Source organism: Camelus bactrianus, chromosome 8, assembly GCF_048773025.1.
Source record: "Camelus bactrianus isolate YW-2024 breed Bactrian camel chromosome 8, ASM4877302v1, whole genome shotgun sequence".
Taxonomy (NCBI): domain Eukaryota; kingdom Metazoa; phylum Chordata; class Mammalia; order Artiodactyla; family Camelidae; genus Camelus; species Camelus bactrianus.
The window spans coordinates 25,334,797-25,361,702 of NC_133546.1; the positions used below are offsets into that span (position 1 = coordinate 25,334,797).

Genomic DNA, 26,906 nt, shown 5'->3' on the forward strand with positions numbered 1-26,906 from the left:
TCTCACTTTATATTTAAATAGTAAAATAATTCTGTGACACTGACTGTTAGTTTATAAATGCAAGATGAAAGCAAGTTACTACCACTTTTAAGTCTCAAACAATTTATAATTTTCTAGATAAAATAAATTTTCCTTATATTTCATGGCTGGTTGCCTTATATTTCATTTCCTGGTTGCCTCACCTTGAACACTCTTGTTATTTTTTCCTTTCTTTCTCGAACTTATGAAGAATTGTGTTAATGTAAGTATCTTTTTTGAACAGTGAACGGCCTGTTTCATCTTACTATGAAAAAGAAGGCATGGATTATATTCTTCCTATTATGACCCAGCCGTATGATTTTAAACAGTTAAAATCAAGACTTCCGGAGTGGGAAGAACAAATTATATTTAATGAAAACTTTCCCTATTTGCTTCGAGATTTTGATGAGAGCCCTAAAGTCATCCTGTTCTTTGAGGTATGAATTGAATAGAGCAATTTAAACTAAATTTTAGTTAATATTTTAATAGCACAAATATAAGCTGTAATTTTAGTAGATCAATAATATAGCAAAGTACTTTTTTTTTTTTGCTTAGTCAAAGATGGAGGCGTTTATTAGCCTCTCAAATTTTCTTCTCTTCGTCTCTTGATTGTTCCCTCAGAAAGATAGGAAACTCTCACAGTTTGATCCCTAGGAATAATGTACTTGTACTGTGCTATAGAGATACAAGTAATAGTGTATTTGCTGAGCATTTACTAGTGCAAGTAGTTAGCCATTTGATTTACTCTTTATTGTTTAATCCTTACAACAATGCCATGACTATTAAGTGAAGTGATGAATCTAATCTGTCTAAACAATCTTCCATTCTTAACCCTTTTCACAAAATATAAACTCATTTATATCAGACTTCCTAAGAGTTTTTATACTACTAGAAGAAATAAAGATGAAAATACACAAATTACTTGACTAATACAATGTGTCATATAACCACAATGAAGTAGAACTTCTTAAATGTGAAGGGTTAGTAGAGGGTCATAGCAGTCAGGGAAAGCTTTATAAAATGGATAGCCTTTGAACTGACTTTTTTAAAAAACTAAATTTGTTTAAAATAAAAAACAAAAACAAAATGAGTTCACCTATTTCTTTCAACTCCCAATCCTCACCTCTAGCAACCACCGAGCTGTTCTTGTATCTATGATCTTGGTTAGCTAGCTTAGATTACACATATAAGAGAGATCACGTGGTGTTTGTCTTTCTCTGACTTATTTTACTTAGCATAATGCCCTTGGGATCCATGCATGTTGTCGCAAATGGCAAGATTTCATTCTTTTTTATGACTTAATAATATTTCATTGTGTATATACACCACAACTTCTTTATTCATCAGTGGACACATGGTTTGTTTCCATATCTTGGCTGTTGTAAATAATGCTGCAATGAACAGTTGCTGCAAATAACTACTTTTTAAATTAGTGTTTATGTTTTTTTTTATGAATACTCAGAAGTGAAATTGTTGGATCATATGGTAGGCCTATTTTTTATTTTTTAAGGAACCTCCGTATGTCTTCCACAATGGCTGCACCAATTTACATCCTCAACAACACTGCACAAGGGTTCCCTTTTCTCTACATCCTCACCAACACTTGTTATTTAGTCTTTTAATGCTAGTCATTCTAACAGGTGTGAGTTGATAGCGCATTGTGGTTTTAATTTGCATCTTTCTCATGATTGATGGTATAGAGTATCTTTTTATCTTTTTCATGTACCTGTTGGCCATCTGCATGTCTTCTTTAAAAAAATGTCTACTCAGATCTTCTGACCACTTTTTAATCAGATTTCTTTTTTTGCTATTGAGTTTTATGAGTTTTTTTAAATATAATTTGAATTTTAGCTGACTTATTCTAATTTTTTACTGTAAAGGAAATAAAGGTTCAGAGCATAAAGTGATTACCCCAAAGTTACTCTTATTTTAAGTGCAGAATTAGTGTTTAAAGATAATTTGAACTTAAAGTACTACATTTCTTTTTTGTACTTCATGGTATCTCTCCATAAGCAAGGAAAAGTAAAGAAAGCCTCTCCTCCAGTTTAAAAAAGATGAGAATTTTAGCATGGGAAAAGCGAGACATGATCAGAGCCAATAACTGGTTTTGTAGAGTTACTTGTTTTTATGATCCTTAACTCAGATAATCTGTGTGTGTTTATGATATGAATATTCTACCATTTACATCTGTGATGGTGTTACATGATTTGTAAAAGCTGTGCTTTTTAAAAAAGTGATGTAATTTATATATCAAGGTACTGTTTCTTTGTCATAGAAATTTGTCATTTTTTTAATCATAATGTTCTATTATATTCATTTTAGTAACATGAGATTTAGGAAAGATTGTGGGATTATAAACACTTTCAATTACTTTTTAAGTTTTGACATTAAAATATTATTGTCTACAAAACTAATTTCTGATTTCAACTGTTTAAGGGTTTGTTGAGGACAACTTGATATTATCTATCAGCAGTCCTTAAAGCTATTATTCTACTTTTAGATATTTCTCCTAAATGACAAGTACACAAAGGTGTGTGTACGGATATTTATTTAAGCACTGTTTATAATAACAGAAGTTTTAAGGAAACAAGTCTCTTTAGTAAGAGGTTTGGTTAACTAAATTATGGTTTTTTTTTAAATTTATGGTATTTGTAATATAGAAGAATACTAGGTAGCCATTAACATGATGGTATACATTTTATGGGTTGCATGTGTATATTGACTTGAAGAGCTATCCACTACATATCATATGAAAATAGCTTGCAAAATAGCATTGGATTTGTAGTAACATATGTATATTTAGGAAGACACAGAAAAAGGTTTAGATATGTGTAGACCTGTGGTCTTGATTACAAGTCGTTCTTACTCTTGCATACTTTTCTTATATAATCGGTGTTTTTTCACTGTGAATGCATTATATCTGAAGGCAAATTTAAGTATATAAAGAAGAGGAATAGATGGAGTCTGTGTTAGTTTTTAAGCAGTCTTCTGTAAAGATTTGTTATCTCCGCTGAGCTTTTGATATAAACACCAGTGAGCTCAAAGTGATAGTCTGTGACAAGTACCTAGAATACAGGTAGTCCTGTGGCAGGTTGTGATTGCAAGTCCATAACATACAGACAAGATGGAGATATAGAAGAAATTCTCCTGAGAAGCCTAATGACAACATATATCCAAAGAGAAGATACCCAACTTCAGGAAGGTGATCCAAGGAAGGGCCCATAGATGAGGCCATGAATTTTTCAAACTATCCTTTGAAATCTGCTCTCATACATAAAAAAAATGAGTAAAGCTTAAGAATTCTATGCCTGGTGTATTTGTGCCTAGACTATATTTGAGGTAATTAATACTTTGTCATGGATTTTAAATAAATCGTAAGGGTTTATTAATAAAAAATGAAGTGGTCAGAAAATGAACCTCACTAACTAGGTGAGTTAACTTAAAAGTGAGTGAAATGAGATAAAAATGTTTTTCCTCTAACAGAGGATTTTTTAATTTTGGTAATATATTATTAGAAAATATTAAATTCTAGGTAGCTTAGTATTCTGTGAAGTAATTTTTTATGCTTATTTACAGATTCTTGATTTCCTAAGCATGGATGAAATTAAGAATAACTCTGAAATTCGAAACCAAGAATGCGGCTTCCGGAAAATTGCCTGGGCATTTCTCAAGGTATGTTTCTTAACCGTTTTAAGCAGTTTTAAAATAAACTTGAAATCTGATTGGCCACTTTTTCCCAAGTCAGTTTGGTTTCGTATAAGGGGTTATGTTAACAAGGTAATATTGTGGTGGTGAAGGGTTATGAATTCAAGCTCAGGTGTTGCTCATTCAGATTCTTAACGATTTACTGAGTGCCTAGTGTTTCCAGGTACACTTTTTGGCTCTGAGGCTCCAGCATTGAAAAAGGCACAGCCCTGCCATCATTATTCAGCTCAACAAATATTAATTATTAAACTCTTTCTATGTACCAGCCACTGTTCCCATTGGTGAATAAAGAAGATAAACTCCTTGACCTCAAGGACTTCATATTCTAGCAAGAAAAATAAACATAAAACAATTGATTATACAATTTATCACTTAGTACAAATTTTGTACATACTGTCAAGAGGCATGGGGTGGATGATGAAAACATCCTGCAGGGTCAGGAAAAGGTTTCCTATAGAAGAGACATTGAACCTGAGCATTAGACAGATGGCAGTAGCAGGGAAGAGAGAGTTCTAGATAGAAGGTACAGTCTGTGCAAAGAGCCTGATGTTAAAAAGAGCAAGAAATTCCTAGATGAGCAAAAGAAGGCCACTGAGATTGGAGGACAGAAGCTGAGAGGGAAGGTGGTGCCTGAAGAGCTTGCTGAGGTAGACAAGGTCTTGATTATGCATGGTCTTTGAGCCATTATAGCAACAGGGAACCATTATAGACTTTGAAGAGTAGTGGGAAGCCATTACAGGATTTTAAACAAAAGGATAAAATGATTTAATTTTTAGAAAGATTACTTTGCTGGGTGGAGAATGGATTGAGAAAGGCACAGATGTATGTACTGGAAATCAAGGTAGAAAATTCTTGCAGTAGTCTAGGTGTAAAACAATGGTGTCTTTGTCTAGGATGTCTAAGCAGAGATGAAAGACGTAGATAGACTGATGTTTAAAAAGGGAAGTTTTAATTTTATAATTCTTTTATTTCTGGTATCCTTCTCATTTCTGATTTCAAACATAAATTTGAGTTATAAAAAGTTGAATAATTAACCTGTTTTATAGTATAAGACTTTTTCTGTTTGTGCATCCATCCATTCAACAAATATTTACTAAGTGGCTATGAAATGCAAGGCACTCTACTAACTACAGGACATTCATAGATAGATTAGGCATTGTTCTTTCCCTCCAGTTCAGTTTCTATATAAACATATTACGTACATGATTATGCGTTATAGAGCAGATGCTGTGAAAACCCAGTTTGGGCACTCAGTCCACGTTGAGGGTTAAAGAGAGACTTTAGAACAAGCACAGTCTGATTGCTGGATGGCAGCCAGCTTGGCTGTGGTGAGGAAGTAATTAATTCTAGAGTGGCCTTAGGAATCACTTGGTCCATTGTACCTTTGAAAATCTTTCTTCTGTAACCTTTATACCTTTATCTAGACCCCCTCTCATACTAAATTTTTTTAGAAAAACAAAAACAAAAAAAGGTCACTTTCACATAGTAAATGTTGCCACCTTGTGGTCTTATTAGAAAGTGCACTTATTCCTTTTACGCTATAGTTAGTGCAGAACTGCAATGTTTACTATAAACTGCGCTTGGGAAACAGTGTATCTCACAGCATTTTTACCTTAAGTGTCAAATGTATTTTTATTTATTTACCCATTTTATGCCATTGGCATAAACGGCAATCAGGAATAAAGGGTACGTTATTCTATGTGCTTCCTGTGTTATGACTCTTATATATCTCTTTCATTAGACTGTAAGCATTTCAAGTCATCGGTGATTCTTTTCGGACAATTTGTTGAACATATTTTAGTCCTTATTTTACCAGACCTCCTTGTGTTTAATATATCACTCTTTAAACTTACTGTTCCATAATATCATCAACTTCTAGCATATTAATGGCACAGAGAAAGTGCTCCATGAGTACCTATTGAGGGAATTAATAAATGTATGGAAACAATGACTAGGAAAAATCCATCTTTGAGGAAGTGGCATGAATCAAATTAAAATACAGATGTTTTAATACCTATACCATTGGTTCCAGGAATGTCCTAGATAATTGTAAAGTTATTATAGTGGTCCAAATGAACCCCAAAGCACCTTTGTCCAGATAAAAATGAGACTTTATCCTAATTCTCAAGTGGAGGACACTTTCAGTTCTTTTAGCACATATATATGACTATTCTTTTAAACTAAAAAATAATTAAGCCTTATTTATTCAAGTTCCACATTATATGTTTTATAACCACAATGGCAGGATCTTGGCCGGATCTTAGTTTTCTCATGCTAAGCACCTTACTAGTATAAGCTAAGTTGCCTGGTGAATATTAAAATAACTTATGGAAAATATGATTTAGAATCTGGGGAATAAGTATCTTTTAAAAATGATATTACTCCTTTATAATATTCAGGCAGATAATACTACAGTTTAGGAAGGGAGTCTCGAATACTTAATATTTAATGACTACACATCTTATTGCTCAATTTGAAACTGTTCTTTACCCCTCTATATCATAATGGCACCCCTCAGCTTACAACCTCCTGACTTTTTCCCTTTCCTCCTGTAGAGGGTAGGGAAAAGATGGGCTGTATTTTTGCTAAATCTCTTTCTTTACTGATACCTCATTCCTGAACACACTGCAATCTGGATGGGGCCTCAGCTGCTGAAGCTTCTCCAAACAAATCACTATGACTTCTGTGTACCAAATTATTGAACATTTTCTAGTTCTTCTTTTATCACACCTATGTGTGTGATATCATTCCCTTAAAACTCTTGTTACCTTGCTTTTCTCGACACCATCCTTTCCTGATTTTCCTTATTCCATTCCTTCAGTCTCCTTCCAGGTCTTCCACTAACCTCTTTAATATCAATACTACGCATAGTTTCACCTTTAAACCGCTTCTCTTAGACCCACTTTTCTTGCGTGTGCTTCAGAATTAAGACGTTTCAGCTTGGGGTGACCTGTAGATATCGCAGACTCTCCCAAACTGAACATCCTCCCTAACTCTCTTCCGTCTCCTCTAATCTGCTTCTTAAGTTGGTAGCCCCACCACCTGCCCAGTCTCCCAAGTTTACAACTTTTGAGCTGCACTGTTTGTTTTGGGAGCCACTAGTCACATGTGGCCATTTGAATTCAGATTAATTCGTTAAAATTAAATATAATTAAAAATTAATTTCCAAAGTTGCACTAGCCACACGTCAAGTGCTCGATGGCCACACGTGACTAGTGGATGCTGTATTGGATGACACGGATAGAGAGCATGCCTGTCATCACAGAAAGTTCTGTTGGACAGCTCTGCCTTGACGTCTTTCTTGACTTTTCCCTTTTTTACTTTCCAAGTTGCATAAGTCAGTAACAGTTATTAAGCATGTTCCCTGTGCTCAGTCCCTACTCTTCTAGTTTGTCACCTTCATGTTGTGAAGTGCTGCAAAAGCTCCCAACTGTCTCTGCTTATTTGTAAAAGACACGAAGGTTAACAAAGATATTTTCTACTTAGAGTCATAGTCCAGTGAAAGAGCACCTACTTTGAATTGATGAGATTTTTTTTTCTCTTAAGAATATCCATTTATTTAGCTTAAATGTAAGTTGTCTTGTTTAGCAATTTTTTTAATTGAATAGACCTTTTAAAAAGATAGACTAAAATATTTTAAAAACATAATAAAGGGCTCAAATGAGTTTAATATCTTAATTACTCTTTTAAAATAATTTTGACTTTTTAAAAATTAAAAAATCTCAAAAGTTTTACCATTAAAATATTGATGCTAAAAAAATGGAAAATTTGTTTCTGTTTAAATAATAGTCAGCTTAATCTTTATCATTGTCATTTCAAACAAACATGTATTGATCACCTCCTTTGTACAAAGTAACACCTTCCACAGTCATGTCACTGCTTTACCAAGGGTCTGAAGTTGTATAAGGGAAAAGACAGCTATCAGGAACACATTTTAGAAGTCATTTGGGTTACCTTGTGAAAATGATCTGAAACTGTGCTTAACCAGCTGTGTCAGTGTTCTTTCCTTTGCTTTACCAATCTAAGGAATTTCAGCATACCATATTAATCTTTTTAAAATTAGTTTTTGACTATCTATTTTCGCTTTATTGGATGCATTTATTTTCAATGAAGGTAACGTTTTATTTGAATTCTTATTTAAGCTTTTAGGAGCCAATGGAAATGTAAACATCAATTCAAAACTTCGCTTGCAGCTGTATTACCCACCTACTAAGCCTCGATCCCAGTCAAACGTCGTCGAGGTTTTTGAGTGGTGGTCAAAATTTCCAAGAAATCGTTATCCATCAACGCTCTATGTAACTGTAAGAGGACTGAAAGTTCCAGAATGTGTAAGTTAATAGCACATGCAAAAATATATCTTCTCTTGTTGAGATTAAAAGGTGACCTGTTTCCATTTCTAAAAAGATAAAGTATCTAGAATTATTTTAATGGGTTTCTAAAATAGAAAGATACCTTCAGGGATTATGTAATAAGCATGTAATAGCTGATACTTAAAAGATACTTGGGTGAATTTTAAATACTAAATGTAGATTTCAGTTTTAGGAAAACAGTTGTTTTTTTTTTAATAATACTAGTTTTTAAAACTTAAAGATAAAATAATGACTTAAAGTAGGAGTTGAAAAATATTTTCCATAGAGGACCAGCCAGTAGCTATTTTAGACTTTGCAGGCCATGCGGTCTCTGTCGCAGCTACTCAGCCGTGCCATTCTAGTGGAAAAGTAGCTACAGAGACATACGTAGGCGATAACTAAGCAAATGGATTTGGATGTGCTCAAATAAAACTTTATTTACAAAAACGTCATCAGACTACGTTTGGCCCAGACTGTAGTTTGCAGACCTATGAATTAGAGGCACATTTTTTACAGTATTATTAAAATAATCAGGAAGTAATATTTCTCCTTCTGTTTTCCATAGATTAAGATTATGACTATTTTAGCAAAGCATTTGTCCTAAAATGAACTTTTGCTTTTGTCTTATTGCTGTATGATATTTCAAGTCAGGTGCATATTCTGTAGTTGATATTATAAACTGTGACCACAGGGTTGGTTTGCATTGGTTTGAATGGAGTTAAATCAGTTTTAAGAAGTGGAGAATTTAAAAAACTTCAGATCTTTATGTTATCAGTTTTGTGATTACAAAGCCAGAGCTACCATAGCACAATGTCAGAGCCATAATATAACATCTGGTAGGTATTGGTAAAGAGGTGGAAACCAAGGGGCAGAGTTATTAAAACCATTTCATGTAACTGTTTAGAGTTTTGTTTTTTTCCTTCCCACTTTTAAGGCTTTTTGGTTTAAGACTATAATTTCAAGCAGTTTTCATTTTATTTAGAATAATGTATAAATAAAAGAATTTTTTTCTGGGTTACATTATTAAAACATTTCCACATTATATTGTTTGTTTCAATATTTTAATAACCATGCATTCTAGAAAAGAGAAAAAGATTAACATGCTGTATAAATTTTCTCATTTTCTATACATATTCAGATAAAGCCATCTTACCGCTCTATGACGGCTCTTCAGGAAGAAAAGGGTAAAACAGTGTATTGTGAACAACACGGTGAGTCAAGTTCAGTAGACACAGAACCTGGATTAGAAGATTCAAAGGAAGTGGTGAAGTGGAAGCGGCTGCCTGGGCAGGTGAGGTATTCACTAGCTTTGGATTCATTTAGTTATTTTCTTCTTTATTTTTAAAACTCCAGCAGCTCCTAGGGTAACTAGCTTGCTGCTTAAAACTCTCAGATTATCCTTGTTTTTAACCACAGTCTTGTCTTTCTGTTAATTCATTTGACAAATAATAATACAGTACCTATTAGGTGCATAAAGGTGCTATTTTAAGTTTGTTAGGAACCTGGGATTTTATTTGTTTTAAGGGCTGCAACAGATTGGGGGACTTAAACAACAGAAATTTATTTTCTCACGGTTCTGGAGGCTGGAAGTCCCAGGACTAAGGGTTGGCAGGGTTGGTTTACTCTGAGGCCTTTCTCCTTGGCTCCAGGTGGCTGCCCTCTTGCTGCCTCTTCATGGTCTTTTCTCTGTGCATGTGCATCCCTGGTGTCTCTTCCTTTTCTCAGAAGGACACTAGTCTTATTAGATCAGGGCTCTACCCTAACAAGCTCATTTTAACTTGGCCAGCTCTTTAAAGACCTTATATCCAAATGCTATTACATTCTGAGGTACTGGGGTTAGGACTTCAACATACGAATTTTGGGGGACAGAATTCAGCCCGTAAATTCACCGTTTATGAATTTGTGAAATTTTGTACAGCCCCTGGCTTCTTCCTAAATCACACTTTGATAAAGATAGGTACATTCATATTCTTTTACCACAAGTTCAGCAGTATTTAAGCTTTTAGTGAAGTTTTCTTACTTGGTTAGTGTATTTTGCAGTGGCAAGAAGCATTATTGATCCAGTTTTGCAAATCGCTTACTTGTTTCCGTAAGAGTTTAGTGGTTCATTTTATACACTCAGTATATACATAAGTGACTATTTTCCTAGACCTTTTCACTGTCTGAGTTTTGCATCATATTTGATTTTCTTTTTGAGGGCAGTTTTACAGATACATCTTAAAGTCATTTTTAAGTACGTCAAACATAATAATATGGAGAAAATGACGTTTAGACTGGTCCCTTGGGGACCTTTCACATCAATTGGAGACATAGGGAACAGTTACAGTATTGTTCAGTCAGGTGTGCTGCAAAGAAGTCTTGAAGAAATGTAAGTGTAAAAAGAATTGTTTAAGTCAGCAATTCTCAAAGTGTGATTGAGGACTGCTGGGGAAGTCCCGGGACCCTTTCAGGGGTCTGTGAAGTCAGTCTGTTTGCATAATAAGATAGTAATGATTCTAATGATTTCATGATTGAGTTTGTCTTTTTGACTTTCATTCTCTCCAGCATGTACTGGAGTTTTCCAGAGGCTAAATGATACATGATATCACAAAAGAGAAATGAAAACAGAAGCAGTAAATAAAATAAAAATCTATCTTTTATTAAGCCATATATTAGAAAGATTTTCAAAAATATAGAGTAATTCAATTTTATGTATTTTTTCATAAAAAGAAATTATTTGTTAACATTTAATGGGGTTGCTCTTTTTTTAATAACAAATATTTTTTAAAATTATCCATTTTATCTCTAATATTATAAATACCTAATAGATCTAGCCACAAAAACAAAAGCTTTTTGGGGTCCTCAAAATTTTTTAAGATTGGGAAGCATTCTAAAACTAAAACAGTTTGAGAATTGCAGATACGTAGAAGGTGAACTGGAGTGGTGGAGGAAGGATTCATTCAACAGGTTGGTGGATCTTGAGGTAGACTTTTAAGGGTGGCCAAGATAGGGCTGGGTGAGGAGGTCCGGGAAGAGTGTTTCATATTGGGGCAGTGTTGTAAATGGGAAAGGACCTGCTATGTTCCTTAGGCCCTCAAAATTTGGCTGCCTGGAAACCCAAGCTTGTGAAAGAGATAAAATGGTGTGATAGATTATGCCCACATCGTGGAGTGGCTTAGATGGTAGCCTGATATTTGATTGTGTGGCACTGAGAAATAAAGGGAATAAATAGAATAAATAGAAGGGAAGCATGATAGCAGTTGTACTCTAGGACAAATGCTGGATGGCTTGTAGAAGATCTTGAGGTAGGTTCTATCAGAATGAGAGAAACCTAGCAGGTGGCAATTGCAGTCATTGATGTGTGAGGTGAAGAGGGTCCAACCTTGGGATGTGGTCAGAAAAATTGAGAAATAAGAGGTGAATACAAAAGAAAGAAAGAAATTTAGTGACTCACAAGGTAGTAATGGAGGGAAAAGAGTTGAAGATGTTGAGGAACCTGTATTGTTATTATTAAACTTTCATCATGTGCTAGTCTGAGTACAGTGTCAAACCCTGGGAACCCCAAGAAAATAATGGTGCCTTTGGTATCTTGGCTTAAATGATGAGGCACAGAGTTTTCCTCAACTACATCTCTTCCTCGAGAAGCAGCAGCAAGTGGCTATAAAACCTGACTTTTCCTTCAACTTTTGTCCTCTTTTTATCCCGCTCTCCCTTTTCTGACTCATCTGAGTGGAGAATAGAAGGAAAGAATGGGTAGCATGGTGTCTGGTACATTACTGGCACCTAATGTCTATTGAATTTTTCAGCTTTATATTAGCTTCTCATAGTGCTGCCTTCTCATAATGCCGCTAAATCTTGATGCTACATGTGAAAAACCTGGTACCTATCTAGAAAGCCGGTCCTTGAGCTAATAGTCTTTGACTAGGCCCGTTAAACTGGGCTTAAGCCTTTCAATAATCTTTATTAACTATATTTAGTAATAATGGTTACTCACCAGGTTGCTGTGATGAATATATGAAAAGATATTCATAATAAAGTACCACATTCATGACATGTAGTGAGGGCCCGATATATATTCATTTGAACTTTTCGAAAAGTAAGGAAGAAACACAGAAAGAAAAGCTCACTGAAGTTTTGAAGAGGTAGAATTCAGATAAATAGAAGTAGTATTTTCTACAGTAAATATTAATACACAAAAAGTTTTGGTTTCATCTGGTACTAAGGAATGAAAACATAAAAATTATGAAGAAATTTTTTAAAATTAGTGAATGAGGAACCAATAGGAGGTGAGTGAGTGCTTTGAAAATACATTTTGGAGCACAGCCAGAAATGAGGGTTATTTTAAGAGAGAAAGGGAAAGAGAATGAGTAGTCATACATCCTGGACTTCAGCAAGGCCCTAAATGGAAATTGATACCTCAGAACAAGTTTGTGGTTCAGCAAAAATAAGGGTATGACATAAATTCTTTTCTGTGGGTATGTAAAAATAATGTGGTAGTGACAACTCTAGAGGATCAGATATTGAAATTTTCTATTCATATTTTAGGTAAATTAAGTACTAGTTAGACATGGAGTATAAATTCACTTAATTTTAAAAGAACTGAAACTGATTCTCTGTTGCAAAAGTAAAGTAATTTATTGCAGTTTTCCATCATTCTGCTTACTTGCTTTTCTCTTCCTCTGAACCACAGTAAAGGGTCTTTTAAAAAAAAAAATCACCAAAACACCACTACAGTAATTGAGATTAACTAATTTTTATTAAACTAATTAATTTTAATGTTCCTTAATTTCTATTTGTAAAATGTATGTTTTTCAGGCTTGCCGTATCCCCAACAAGCACCTCTTCTCACTAAATGCAGGAGAACGAGGATGTTTTTGTCTCGCTTTCTCCCACAATGGAAGAATATTAGCAGCAGCCTGTGCCAGCCGGGATGGATATCCAATTATTTGTGAGTAACAGTTCTGCCTGTTTAATCTGATTGTCTATATGGAGGATATTTTTTGGATTTTAAAATTCACTGATATCTTAATTTGTGTAATTTACCAGTACTACTAAATTAAAATAGATTTGTCCATGTAAAGTAACAATTCTTTTATAATTTATACTCTTCTATACAATGTATGTTCAGAAGTGGAATGAGGATGAGCATGAAGGATGGTAAATCTGTTTTTAAAACACGCAGGAAGATTTTTTAAAAGCATTTTCCATTTTAAATACAGAAATTTTGCAACATGAAGGATTAACAAGTTGGTTGACAGCAGCAATAATTTGATTATGAAAGTCCTCAAATTTGTTACGCACTAGAACGATTATAATGGATTCTGGAGATCCTAGATGAAAAATTCTCATTATGTTAGAGAAGTCAGCAGAGAGGCCAAAATCATACCCTTAAAATGAGAATTATTATGCTCTTCTAGACTTAGAGACTTTAACTGCTTTCCCTTTACTTCTTATTTAATCATGAAAACCAACTCACCTCAGCAGGAAGCAGCCAGTTCTCCATGGGCATCTGCCCTAAGCACTGGTGTTGAATTTTCTGGGCTTAGCACAGTTTATTCCTGGCTGATTTCCTTTTTTTCCATCAGGGACTCATAACTGGCTTGGTTAGCATCTGTTAAATAGATACTCCTTCTCATGAAATACTGTTAGCTTTAAGACAGTTTGTGTAGTTTGATTACAACTACGCTGTTTTAAAAATTCACTAAAACCTATGCACTGGGGGTAAAAAGAGGCTTAGGAAACATACTCCAGAATATTAATAGTTCTTTCTTTTCACTGTGCACTGGGCAGTAAAAAAATTATTTTCATTCTGATTTATATGTTTTTAACATTTCTATGATAAATATGTGTTACCCTCAGCTTAAAAAAAAAGCTATATGAATTTAGATGTAATTACTGCTTAATTCTCAAGAAGGAAAAGAATAATCTTAGTCTTTGGTTTTTGATTGTTTGATTATGATGTGTCTACTTGGAATTTGTTTAGATTGTAGGATGTGCAGATTAATGTTTTTCACAAATTTGGAAAGTTTTCCATCTTTATTTCTTGAACTGTTCTTTCTTCTCCTTTCTGTTGCTTCACTTCTTGAGACTCCCCCCATTTCTGTGTTGGGACACTTTGTGGCCTCTTTTAGGTCTCTGCAGCTTTATTCATTTTTCTTCATTCTTCTTCTTTCTGTTGCTCAGGCTGCGTAATTTCAATTGACCTATCTTCAAGTTTACTGATTCTTCTGCCTGTCCAAGTCTGCTATGAGCCTCTTTATTGAATTATTTATTTCACTTACTGTACTTTTCAACTCCAGAATTTCTTTTTTGTTTTTTGGGTTTTTTTTTTTTCTATCTCTATTTATTGGTGAGAAATCATCCTCACACCTTTATTCTTTAGATATGGTTTTCTTTAGAATGGGAACAGGGTCAAATTAAAACACCCCAGAGCTCAGTGTTCTTACCGAGATTCAATTGTTTTTCTTGAATAAATGTCCCTCAGATTGTTGTGAGCCTTTGTTTAATTTCCAGCCTTCTGAAAAAGTTAATTTTAATACTTTTAGCCAGTGTTCTCATTGCTTATAAGGGGTTGCAGATTTTCTAAGGTCCTTATTTTACTGTTCCGGTTCCAGTTCTGTACTGCTTAAAGGACAGTTGGTTTTACCACTAGGTGGAAGTAGAGACTTAGAAACCTTGTTCTGTGTTAAGTCATTATCTTAGAAGATTTTATGTATACATAACATAGCGATACCGCAAATGCCTTGTTTATAAGATTAGGTCTCTGTTAATTCTCTTACTATGTCTATCGTTTTTTAGGATTTGAATTTTTTTCTAGCAATAGTGCAGTTTAAATTTTTTTTGTTTCAAATAATTAAATTTTGTTTGAAATTTGATTGATTTTCAGATAAAATAATACCTTATTCATGAAGCCCAAATTACAGAATCTTTGAAGTGAATTGCAATTTAAAAGTTATTTAATTAATAAATTAATTATCAAAGATTATTGGGAGAATAGTAATGAAGAGATGAGAATAATTAATTGTAAACATATAAAATTTTATGTATGTAAATTCTTGTGTCTAAAGCAAATGAAAAATTATTTTTAAGTAGATTTTGAATTTTTTATGATGAAAATGTCTTTGGTGTAATATTCTTAGTGCTTACCTTATGTACAAATTATAAATTATGAATCTTTATATTATTGGATTAAGAATCCTCTGTCTGGAAACATACTAATTTTTTAATATTTTCATTAGTGTATGAAATTCCTTCTGGACGTTTCATGAGAGAATTGTGTGGCCACCTCAATATCATTTATGATCTTTGCTGGTCAAAAGATGATCGCTGTATCCTTACTGCATCGTCTGATGGCACTGCCAGGTTAGTAGTGTACTTGAGAAATAATCACTGTGTATGACATTTGTCCTCAAGGAAAGCAAAGGGAGCATAAAGTGGTGTAATTACTCTTATGCTTCAGTTATGTCTTGCTTATCAAGGGACTGTCTTAAATATGCATCATACAGGCCCACTGATTAAGTTAGAAGTAGTGAAAACTTTTTTCCTGAAGACGTTTCTGTTAAATATATTTCATTTATGTAATATATAATGTTTCTTGTCCTCACTGTCTTTAAATGATCGTTACATATGCTGTTCAGTTAATACTTTGACATGAGGTTTATTAAACAACTGAGATCTTTCCTGGAATATAGGCTCTTGATGTCAGGGATTCCGTCTTCACTGTTAGCCGGATGCAGAGGCCAGGACACAGTGGTGCTCAGTGCATAGTATAGGATCAATACACAAATATGCATCTTTTGTTTTAAGAGCTTAATAGATTGTCAGATATTTGTACTTTTCAGAATGACAGTCTTAAAATAATTCAACTCCTTTCAGTTTAATAAGTGTCACAATAAAATATTTAAAAGCTACTTTTTAAAGTTTTATTTACACTTTTTTGGCTGATTGTTTTACCATGGGTATATTCTACAAATATTATTAGGCAGATTTTCAAGATGCTTTTATATATGTCACTTAATTGGATTCCAACAAATGTAAGTGGATACACATAAGTACTATATCTATGGACACTGAGAGCAGTTTGAGGTCCACTCTGTCTTCACCCTTATTTACTTCTGCTTCCTGCTCTTTTAACACATGCTCTTTGAAGACACCTCTAGCGTCTAGCTCCCGTCTTCTATTAATCAGCATCCTTTTCAGTATAAAATGTCTAATTGATTAAGATGTTATCATTACTAATTAGTTTATATTTAAATGAAGACCTGATTTCTGGCTAGCTGGGAACCTACTTTTAATCCCTCTTAACAATATCCCCAATAACGCATCTGGCTTCTCTGTTCTCTCAAGCATAACCATTCTGTCTGATGCACGGCTATGTTAGAGAAAAATACATAACCTTGGTAAGATCTGTCTGTGGGTTTGTAAGTCTTAAAATCACCTGAGCTCTCATCTCTGCTGAGCAATCCTTTTATTTATCTTTATTCAGCCATCTTTTCTCATTCTTCCAGCAGCAGATCCAAACCACATGACTCTTCAAGTTCTCTACACTAAAACACAATCTTGCCACTTTCATTAAATGACTACCTTCAGTTTACAGTGAAATTTAGCCAAACATGAAAGTCCCATATTTCCCTCTGATTTCCTACCTAATATTCATAAATTTACCAGTCTTTATCTCTGTACATCTCTCTTAACAAGGAAGTGTGGAGTAATCTTTGACCTGTGCTTTTAATCTCAAATCTTTCAATCCACAGTCTTGTTACTTTTATTTCCTACCTCTCTTGTTTCTTTAGTATCTTTCTCTATTGATTATGTCCTCTCATCTTAGACATATGATTAAGTCTCCTAAAGAAAATCTCCCTGCTTTCCAGACTACCACATTATTTTTCTTTCTATACCATCAAGAGCATTCTGCTCACATTGTCTTTCCTTCAACCCAGTTAGTCTCATTTTCACTTCCACTGTGAGTTTACATAAACTTATTTTTGAGAGATCTCCAGTTTCTTACTAATTTTCAGATCTGCTGGCTAGTTTTAGTCCTTAACCCTGTTTGCCTTCACTGCAGTAATTATTGACCAATATATAAATATTGAAATATTTTCAAGTCATGGGTTTCATTTTACAGCCTCTTCTGTTTTCTTCTTTTCACTCTGACCAATTCTCACTCTCATTCTCCACTTCCCTTTCTTCTGCCTGTTCTCTGTAAATGCTTATCCCCAGGACCCTTTACTCAATGTCTTCTGTAGGTTGGTGTGCTTATCCTGGTCTCTCTCATCTCCCTGGGTCTGACTGTCATGTACATGCTAATGATTTCTAGCTCCGACACTTTTTCCAAATTCAACTTTGTATTACAAACTTCTGTCTGGATTGCCTAGTGGCATCTCTAATCCAAAACAAAACTTACCTTACCCAGCCTGTCTCCCAAGCTGGGAACTCAAGAGTAGTTCTCATCTCTTCTTTCCTTTCCACATCGAAGTAGTTCTAAAGTGTGTTAGTTCTGCCTCCTGAGAGGCTCACATTGTCGCATTCTGACCTCACTGCTGTTGCCTTAATTCAAGCCCTTGTTAGTTATCTTTTGCTTAAACTGTTGTTACTAAGCTTTCCCGGTATTCAGTCTCTAGCTCCCCTGTCCTTGGTATGCTAAAATTATCTTTTCAAAACCATCTTTCATAATGCCTTGATTTAAAAAAAATCTTCGATTACCACTGCCCTTTGGAAGATGTTCCAGTTCCTTGGCATGGCATGACAAGCATGACCCTCATTGACCTTACATCTTCTCTGGGCACCTCCCATGTACCTTCTGCCTCACCCACGTGATCTTTCGAAATACCCTTAACATCTAATCTTTGTTAAATGCCCTTTTCTTCCCCTTCCTGCCGAACTCATTCACTCAACAAACATCTAAGTGCCTTTGATAAGCCAGAGTGGGCTCATAGTGATCATTTAAAATCCAGCTTAGATTTATCATTTCTTGAAATCACCTTAGATTTCATCACACAACATATATTACAGTAAAGCATACTTTTTTCTTTATGTGGCTTTGAAATTGATACTACTTTAGGATTCTTTATATCCTAAAAATAATATTGTGAAAGATTAACTGAGCGAGGAGATAAACAGTGTGACTAGAACCAAAAAGACAGTGAGAGTTTTGAAAAAGGTAAGGAATACCTTTAATGAGTAACCTAAGTTAAAAGGAAGAGAATCAGAGTCACTAACGCTCAAAAGTGACAAGAAGTTGGGTTTCTGCCCAGGTCTTTTTCTCTCTTCCCTTGGGGTCCCCATCACATGTTATTGTTAGTATCCTGAGTAACCTTTCCCCGCTGGTTAGCTCTCTGCCATGTGGATTTAACCTAAATCTCCTTTAGTTATCAGTGTAATTGGAGAACAATACAGATCATTAGCTCCTAATATAATCAGAAAGACTTGTCTGCATATGATGGTTCCCAAATAGATCCATATGTCCTCACTCTGCACACATACTGTTTTAACTTTAGTATGTTTTTTTCCTTTCCTAATTCTAATAATTTTTTTGTGTTCATCTAGTCTTTACGAATTTGTATATCATTGTTCTTTGTCTATGATCAACCTGATTTTTTTTGACAGATCCATTAATGCATTTCTTTTGATCTTGGATTCTACCACTGCTTGGGTGACTAAAGCCATCGTTGATACCAGTTCGACTTTTATATAAAAGCTGTATTCTTTTAAAATATTGTGTGTTTTAATTATATTGAGCTGTTTTTAAGATACATTGCTTCATTTCTGCTTGTTTCATAGTATTTCAGATAATGCTACTAAGATTTATTAGCAATGTTTATCTTTTAGCAGTTTTCTTAATATTTCCTCCAAAAGTTAGTGATTTTGTTCTTTCAATAAGTACTATATTTCATGTAGCATATGTTCATTGAAAGTGTTACTAGTAAAAATGTTTACGCAGTGACACACGTGCTTTACTTTTACTTGAAAACATGTTCTTTCACTTCCTTCATTATTAGTTTTGATTCTTAGTAATTGAAGATCATATCCTGTATTTTAAGCAGCTGCTGAGAAAACTTAAAGAATGTTATTCTTGAATAGCAACTGTATTTTTTTCTTTGTTCAGTAATTTTGAAAAGGGCTTAATTTGCTTCAATTCTTAGTAATTAAAAGGATGAATTGTAAATCCTCACATTAAAAATTAATAGATTTTTCTAATTCTGATAACTTAAATTTTTAAAACTCGAGTGCTTCACACTCATAAAGCTCCTGTTTGTTGCTAGATTTTTCCTTTTTACACATTGACTAGAAATGCAGAATATCTAACATGACACTTTAACTGTTAGAATTTACTCTTGTTAAGGCTATAGCAATGACAGTAATAATAATTTGTTTTAAATCACCTATTATTTAGAGGAAGAAATAACAAGAGTATTAAACATAAAGTGAGTGCTTAATAGCGTATTTTCTATCAAAATATTCTAATTATTTTAATGTTATTTTACTCAAGTATTTATATGGTAATTTCAGTATGGCTTCTAAGTCTGAGATACGTTCATTATGTAGGCTTTGAAATTACGAGTAAAAAGTTAATAGAGTATCCTGTTCTCTAAACCTCAACTGTAAGCACTTTGCAAAAGCAATTATATACAATTTAAGTGGGAAATCATTGAAATTTCTCCTCCTATTTTATTTTTATATGTATTTTATTAAATGCACTATTTTACCAACTATTCAATATGTGTTTAAGCAATGTCAAAAAATAGATAGGTTTAAAAAATACAGACATTTCTAAATACAAATACAGTTTTTCATTTTGCAGTATAGATTACAATTAGTAGGCAATCTAATTATTATGCTTGATAGTAACTATAAGAAATAGCTTTGTCAAAATGTAAAGAACTCTGGCCATCAAATAATGTGATCACATTATTTTTATTGTTATAAAATTTAGTTTACCATTAGTTGTTGTCACTTGCTTATTTATCAAATCCATTGCCTATATTGGTTCTTGGAGAAACATCTGCCTTTCAGGAGCAATATATAACTTTTTTATCCTTTTCCAGGATATGGAAAAATGAAATAAACAATACAAATACTTTCAGAGTTTTACCTCATCCTTCTTTTGTTTACACGGCTAAATTCCATCCAGCTGTGAAAGAGCTGGTGGTTACAGGATGCTATGATTCTGTGATACGTATATGGAAAGTTGATATGAGAGAGGATCCTGCCATACTGATCCGACAATTTGATACTCACAAGAGTTTCATCAACTCTCTCTGTTTTGATATTGAAGGTATGTCAGAGGGTATATTCCAACTGAAGTCTAGTTGAATGAAGAATTTTAAAAATGTTTTTTATTTTACAGGATAATAATTATTTAAGCTTGAGAGGGATTTTATGTATTGAATAAAATTAAATATGTTAGTGCATATGTAGGTTTATGCATGTTTTGCAGATCATGTAGTAGTCCTAGGCATAGATTTGGCACTGAGGGAGCTCTGTGAGTAATTATAACGTCAGCAAATTCCTCAACATTTAGATTCAAATAATCGTTGCTGTAACAACCAGTCCTGTTCTAAATTTCATAAATACTTTTTATTGGATTGGTGATTATTCCCTTAGTAGGTTTTTTTTAAAGGGGGTTTTTTATGTTAAGGGTAAAATGAGGAAGATGAGGGGAAAATCCCAAAAGAATATTGAAAATATGTATTTTAATTATAGCAGCAGGATTTTTTTTTAAAGTACAGAAACATACAGAAGGGAAATTTGTAATTATTTAAAGATTTAATCTTAGACTATGATATTGTAAATGGTGTTTTAAAGACATAAAATATAGATTATTTTATCAGCTGAAAGAATAAAGAAATTCATTATATCTATTAAACACAGTCATTTTTACATTATTTCAGACACTACATGTCTGTAGCTATAATTAATTAGTATGGGATCTAGATCAAAATGGTAATACTGCTAATGTACTCATTCCAGCCACAAGGATGTTTATAAGGTGAAACACACTCGGGACAGGTCAGCCAAGGATAGACAGGGATCTGAAGACTCTGCCATGATAGAAGTAGCTCAGATTATGAAGGAGGTGAAGAATTTCTTCAAATATTTGGTAAGATGTGAAAAAAAGAGGTCAGTCTGTGTTTCTCCAGTAGGTAAATATAGGGCCTGAGCTACAGAAGACCTATTTTCTTTGCTCAGAATTAGAAAGAACATTCTAACATACAGAGCAGTTCATCGGTTGAATAAGCTGCTTTGTAAAATATTAAATTCACAGTTGCTGAACAACCATCTGTTCGTAATGGTTTGCAGACTATTCCTGAATGGGTGTGAAGTTGAACTTGATGATCTCTGAGGTCCCATTCAGCTGTAAGATAGGTTGACTCTAAGAATTGTTGTTAAACTGGAACACCTGTTACTTAATAGTTTTATTCATTCCCTGATCATTTACTGAGTTCCTACCAGGTCTCAGACGTCATGCCAACTGTATATATTAGAATATAGGTATTTTTCTAGGAATATAAAATAGGTTATATATGTTAACAAAGGTGAGCAATACAGATCATATAGGATAATTCAAATTTGTTTGGCTTTGAAGTTTTAGCCATGTACACATGTACTAAGATGCTTGTTTCTTTTTGTTTTCAAATTCAGGTAGGTGGCAAAGGGAGATAAATCATCAAAAATAATTCAAAAGAATGAAGAATTTGTTAAAATTTAATTGAATTTTGATTGTATGCCTTTTTTTAAAACTATTTGCTTTTGTTTAATTTTTTTTAACAAATACCTTTTAATAGCCCTCCAGTTCTTTGTTTTATTGGGATATAGTTTCCCAATTTCATAATCTTTGTTTCTACCTTCGTGTAATATTGATATGTGAGTGACTTTATTTTTTTAAATAGGCCATCACATGTATTCAGGAGACTGCACAGGGGTGATTGTTGTTTGGAACACGTACGTCAAAGTTAATGATGTGCAACATTCAGTGCGCCACTGGAGTGTAAATAAGGTATAAGGTCATTTCAAATTTGGGGATTAATTAAAGAAATTGGAAAAAAATCAAATCGCGTGACTTTAAAATAAGATGTCAACACATTCTGTTTTCTCTTTTCAAAGAAATTAAGTTTTTCTCAGTCCCTGAAAAATCAGTTACCATTGATTATCATGTCTTCCTGATGGCTAATTGATAATATAGCACCTTAGTGAAAATTTTCTTCATTTTGGCCAGGTTTTACTTTTTTTTTTTTTGAGCCCTCATTTGCACAGTGATATTCAGGGATCCATTACTGAAATTTATGCAGAATGAGGTATATGTTATATACCAACTATATGTAATAACATATTTTCTGTTATTCATATTCTTTTTTTCTTGGTCCAATAACATCACTAAGAAACTGCTCAAGGTTTGTTAACAGTGCTATTTCTCAAAATTATGTAAGTATGAGGGGGAGTCTATCATTTAATCACAATAATTGTTTCATTTGAAATTTGCTAAATCAGCAGAAATGGATAATCTCATTTGGGGAGTAAGGTGTTTTTAATTTTTAAGATGGCTTTATACTAAGCAATTTTGTTGGTGTGTATTTAGTATTTTTTAGTTAAAAATACAGAATAAATCATTAAACCTGAATTTGTTTTATATAAATTGATACAGTTTTTGTCTTATATGCTATACTTCTGTTCAGTTTTTTTGTTCATAATAGATTATAACAATTGTCCTCATTTGAAAAAAAGACACTCTATGTGAAAAAGAATTTCCATGAACTTTAGTTAAATCTATTGAGTCTATCAGATCTGTTTAAAAACCAGTCTAGTCTATTTTCAGTCATTCTCATCTGGTCTGTCAGTTTAATGAATGATGGCTTAGGATTCATGTTGTAGCCTAATTTCACACACTTTGAAAAGAGCTTTCTGTTTACTTATATACCTGAGGGATTGGCAAGGCTCCAAAGACACTGTTTCTACTCATTTAGTCTACAATGCAGTGTCTGTTATTTGTATTAAAAATCATGTGTTTTCTTACCTCGCTATAGTAACCAAAAGGCACATATACCTTGGAAATCTGCAGCCTGGTGGTTACTTGAGATAGTCAAAAACGATAAGTTAAGAAATGAGCTGGGGTGTCTTTTTGGCAGCTGATGCCCTCATACAGACTGGAGAATGCCATTTCTTTCTTGGTTCTCTCCAACGAGCGGTGAAGAGAACTTACGCAAAGTTATGCTCATCTGTCCCATAGGGTGAAGTGTACACGTGCTGTTACACACACTCCCTGGCATTGGACATGGTCTTTAAAACTAGAACTTTTTTAGTTTAAGCATGAATATAATAAAGAAAAATATGAAGGAAATCACTAACATATACTACAGACATTAAATCTGCCAGTACCTTTCTTAAATTTATACCTAACACTTAACTTGTTATGCAGCCTTGTTTTTGATTTTGCACATTTGCATGTGTGCAGGTGTTGCTCCAGTTACTCAAACCTCCAACAGTGCATCTCCACCCCCAAATTGGTGTAGTTTGGATCAGTGGAATCCACATCTGTGGTGTCAGTGTTTGACTTTATTCTGTAACTTTTAAAAAGTAGCTGACAGCAAGTTTTAGCATCAAACAACAGTAGCAGGGGCTCAGCTGCTGATAGGATGGTGGCAGTTTGTATCCCACTCGACTGGCGCCAACCCACCTCTGAAGAGGAGACCCTCTAGAAGTGAGCAGAAATAATAAGGGAACTTCGAGGGATAAGGTGTATAAAGTATTCTGCCTGCAGGTTAAAGCAGACCCTCTTTTGACTCTTCAGACTTTAGTCTAAGCAGTTTTGCATTTGCAATGTTTTTATTTCTCCTGGTAATCCAAACTAGAAGGACTTTTGGAAATTCTTATGCAAGCCTTGTGTAAGCAGATTCTCCTTCAGTGTTTTTGTCTTTCTTGACAACATTAGTCAGGTGTCTTCTATAGCTGCCTTATGTATTAAAAAAAAAAAAAAGCCTAAAATTACAATCTAAACTAAATGATTTCAGAGTAAGAACCATATAGTTTACCTTTCTCAGGACAAGTGGAAGTAAATGTATGAAGAAATAATCTAAGACCGACATAGAACTTGAAATCTAATCCTGTACTTTTGAATTTATAAAAATTAGAAAGTTTCTTATATGATGATAAACAGAAAATGTAGTGTTAGAAGATGTGTTTGTAGAAAGTGCTTCTTGTTTAGGAATATACTACAAAAACACATACTAATTAAATATGACATTATGTAACAGCCAGAAATAGATCTTATCAGCTTTATATTCATCCTTAACCTGAAGTTAACTTGGAATAATTTGGCTAACAATTTTAAAGCATCCTGAATTGTGTAATTGAAAATGATGACTTAAAATTAAATTTGTGTACTTAAAAGGGCTTCACTTTAAACAGAATGTACCGTGGTAATATTCTGTAATCTTTTTAAAAATCATTTTAGGAAATTAAAGAGAGTGAATTTAAGGGGATTCCAATAAGTTACTTGGAGGTTCATCCCAATGGAAAACGTTTGTTAATTCATACCAAGGACAGTACTTTGAGAATTATGGATCTCCGAATGTAAGTATATTTCAGTATTTATACGTTAAACACTCATGGAATAAGTAACAAATTAATTCACATTTATAAAATGCAGCCATGGTTCTCAACTAGGCAGTTTTGTTCCTCAGAAGCCTCTGGCAGTGTCTAGAGACTTTTTTGAATGTTTATTCCACTTGTCAGGTGGACAGAGCTCAGAGATGCTACTAAGCATCTTGCAGTGCATAAGACAGACCCCCACAACAGTTATCTGACCCTAAGTGTGAACAGTTCTGAGGCTGAGATGTAGTCAATTGCTTTTTATTTTCACAATAAAAAAGAAACAATAAAAAAGAATATCTTTTTTCTCTCTGATATTGATATGGCATAATATTATGATCTATTATCATACCTGAATGAGAGGGCTTTTGATCAATACATCCTTGTTTTTCTTTTTGTTTTACTTCTAATTAAGGCAGATGAAGGGAAATATCCTTAATGTAAAAGGCAGAAGCAGAGTTCTGGAAAAACCAGTATGGATTTCTTTTGTGTGCTTTTGTTTTGATGTTAAAAGTTCCTGTAAAACATTTGAGAGAAAGCTGTTTTATAAAATTTCACTCCTGTGTTTAGAAAGGCAAATGTGGTTTATTAGTTTATTCTGCAATTATCTTTTCAGGGCTAACCATCAAGCCGTTCAGTATTTATGTAGAACTGTTCAAGATACTGACATGGGTGCCGTGAGAGAATGAGAAGCAAAATGAGTTCATCAGGAGTTTATAATCTAGTTTCTACCTCCAAAATAACATTCAGTTAGGCTACATTATGGGATCTTTGAGGACTAGAATCTGCTTATTCTTTTTTTCTGGACAGAGTACTCACATCATACCTGGCAGACAGGAAGTACTCAATATGTATTTTTTAATGAATATAAATAAATAATACAAGAGTTGTATTTTTCATGGCAACAGTAAAGTTGATAGCTATCCTATAGTCTTCTGTTAAGGGCTCTCTGGTCTTTGAGCTCAGTCTTGAAGGATGGATAGAATTGAGACAAGATGGTGGTGTTCTCAGTGGGATGGAAAACATGAAAAACCTGAAATAAAGTTCTGAGCTGGGATAACAGAAGTTGTGTTAAAGGCAGAGTGAGTCAGTCTATATGAGCTTAGGTTTCTTGCTAAGGAATGCTGAGAGGGAATCAAATAGAGATTAGAGCCAGATTTTAGAAGGCCAGGCCTATGGAGTTTGGTTACTCTCTAGTTAAGCAGTATAGTATTCCACTTGTGATCATGCTTTCGCTCTAGAGGAACACTGAGTGTAGTCAGATACTGCCTTCTCCACCTCCCTGTGCCTCTCTTTCCTCACCACTCAAATGGAAGAAATAATATACCATCCTCATAGGTGTTTTATGGGGAATAAAGTTTATTATACAAGTGAAGTACTTAAAACAGATACAACAGAAGTATTTGACCTCGTAACCTTGGATTTAGGAATTTATATTAAGAAAATAATTATAAAGCAGTGAAAAAAATATGCAAGATTGTTCATAGAAATCATGTTCATGGTAAGAGAAAGCTGGAAATAACCCAAGTGTTATCCAACAATAGAAAATTTCTTAAGGTACATTTAGACAATGATATATGCCTATTAAAATGATAATGCATAATCTTTATTTTCTGACATGGAGGACCATTATTTCTGATTCCTTGTTGATTGAAAAAAGAGGATAACAGAACAGTATATGTACTACCCTCCCTGTAAACCAGGGATGATAATAGTACTTACCTGATGCATAATAGGCACTAAAACACTGTTAGCTGTTATTATTGTATGTAAGAAAAAAGTCTGAAAGATCATATACCATATTTAATAGATGACTCAGTAGTATATTTTCTCTAATATTTCTGCAAAGATCAAGTATTCATTGTTTGGTTTTTAAAATTTAACACATGGAAAAAATATAAGATTATAAAAATTCTGTTTATTTTTTAGTAATCAATTCCAGTACTGTTTACAAAGTAGTCTCTCGCTCCATAGCTGGAAATAATCTCTCTTTTCCAAATCTGCAAAGAGCTCTTTCTGTTCTTCTTTTGTGACACTTTCTACATCCACTTTCTATTTTACGCTGATGCATTTCTTCTCTTTCCTGCTAAATTGTAAGCCCTCCTGAGCTCTGGGACTGTCTCTTCCTTATTCTGTGTCTATCATAGAATGTATCCTACATAACAGATTCTCACAAATTGTTTGTTAAATGCAAATGAAGTATTTAAAAGTTTTTCTATCGCAAGTCTTTTAAATGGGTAAGACAGGTTACATTTGTAAAATCTTTTTTGC

General features: G+C 33.7%; 1 protein-coding gene across 15 annotated transcripts in view; it reads left to right on the plus strand.

The window, feature by feature from the left end:
* AHI1 (Abelson helper integration site 1) overlaps positions 1–26,906 on the plus strand; it is a 176,163-nt gene that overhangs the window by 23,917 nt on the left and 125,340 nt on the right. For all 15 annotated transcript variants that reach the window (XR_012508578.1, XR_012508579.1, XM_074368302.1 and 12 more), the window contains exons 7-15: positions 263–455; positions 3,595–3,690; positions 7,866–8,051; positions 9,211–9,363; positions 12,867–12,999; positions 15,290–15,413; positions 20,096–20,325; positions 21,941–22,047; positions 24,499–24,617. Coding sequence is in view for 13 of the 15 variants with exons in the window: in XM_074368302.1 (XP_074224403.1) it covers positions 263–455; positions 3,595–3,690; positions 7,866–8,051; positions 9,211–9,363; positions 12,867–12,999; positions 15,290–15,413; positions 20,096–20,325; positions 21,941–22,047; positions 24,499–24,617 (1,341 nt within the window). In the remaining 2 variants the exon portion in view is untranslated. The remainder of the gene's footprint in view (positions 1–262; positions 456–3,594; positions 3,691–7,865; positions 8,052–9,210; positions 9,364–12,866; positions 13,000–15,289; positions 15,414–20,095; positions 20,326–21,940; positions 22,048–24,498; positions 24,618–26,906) is intronic.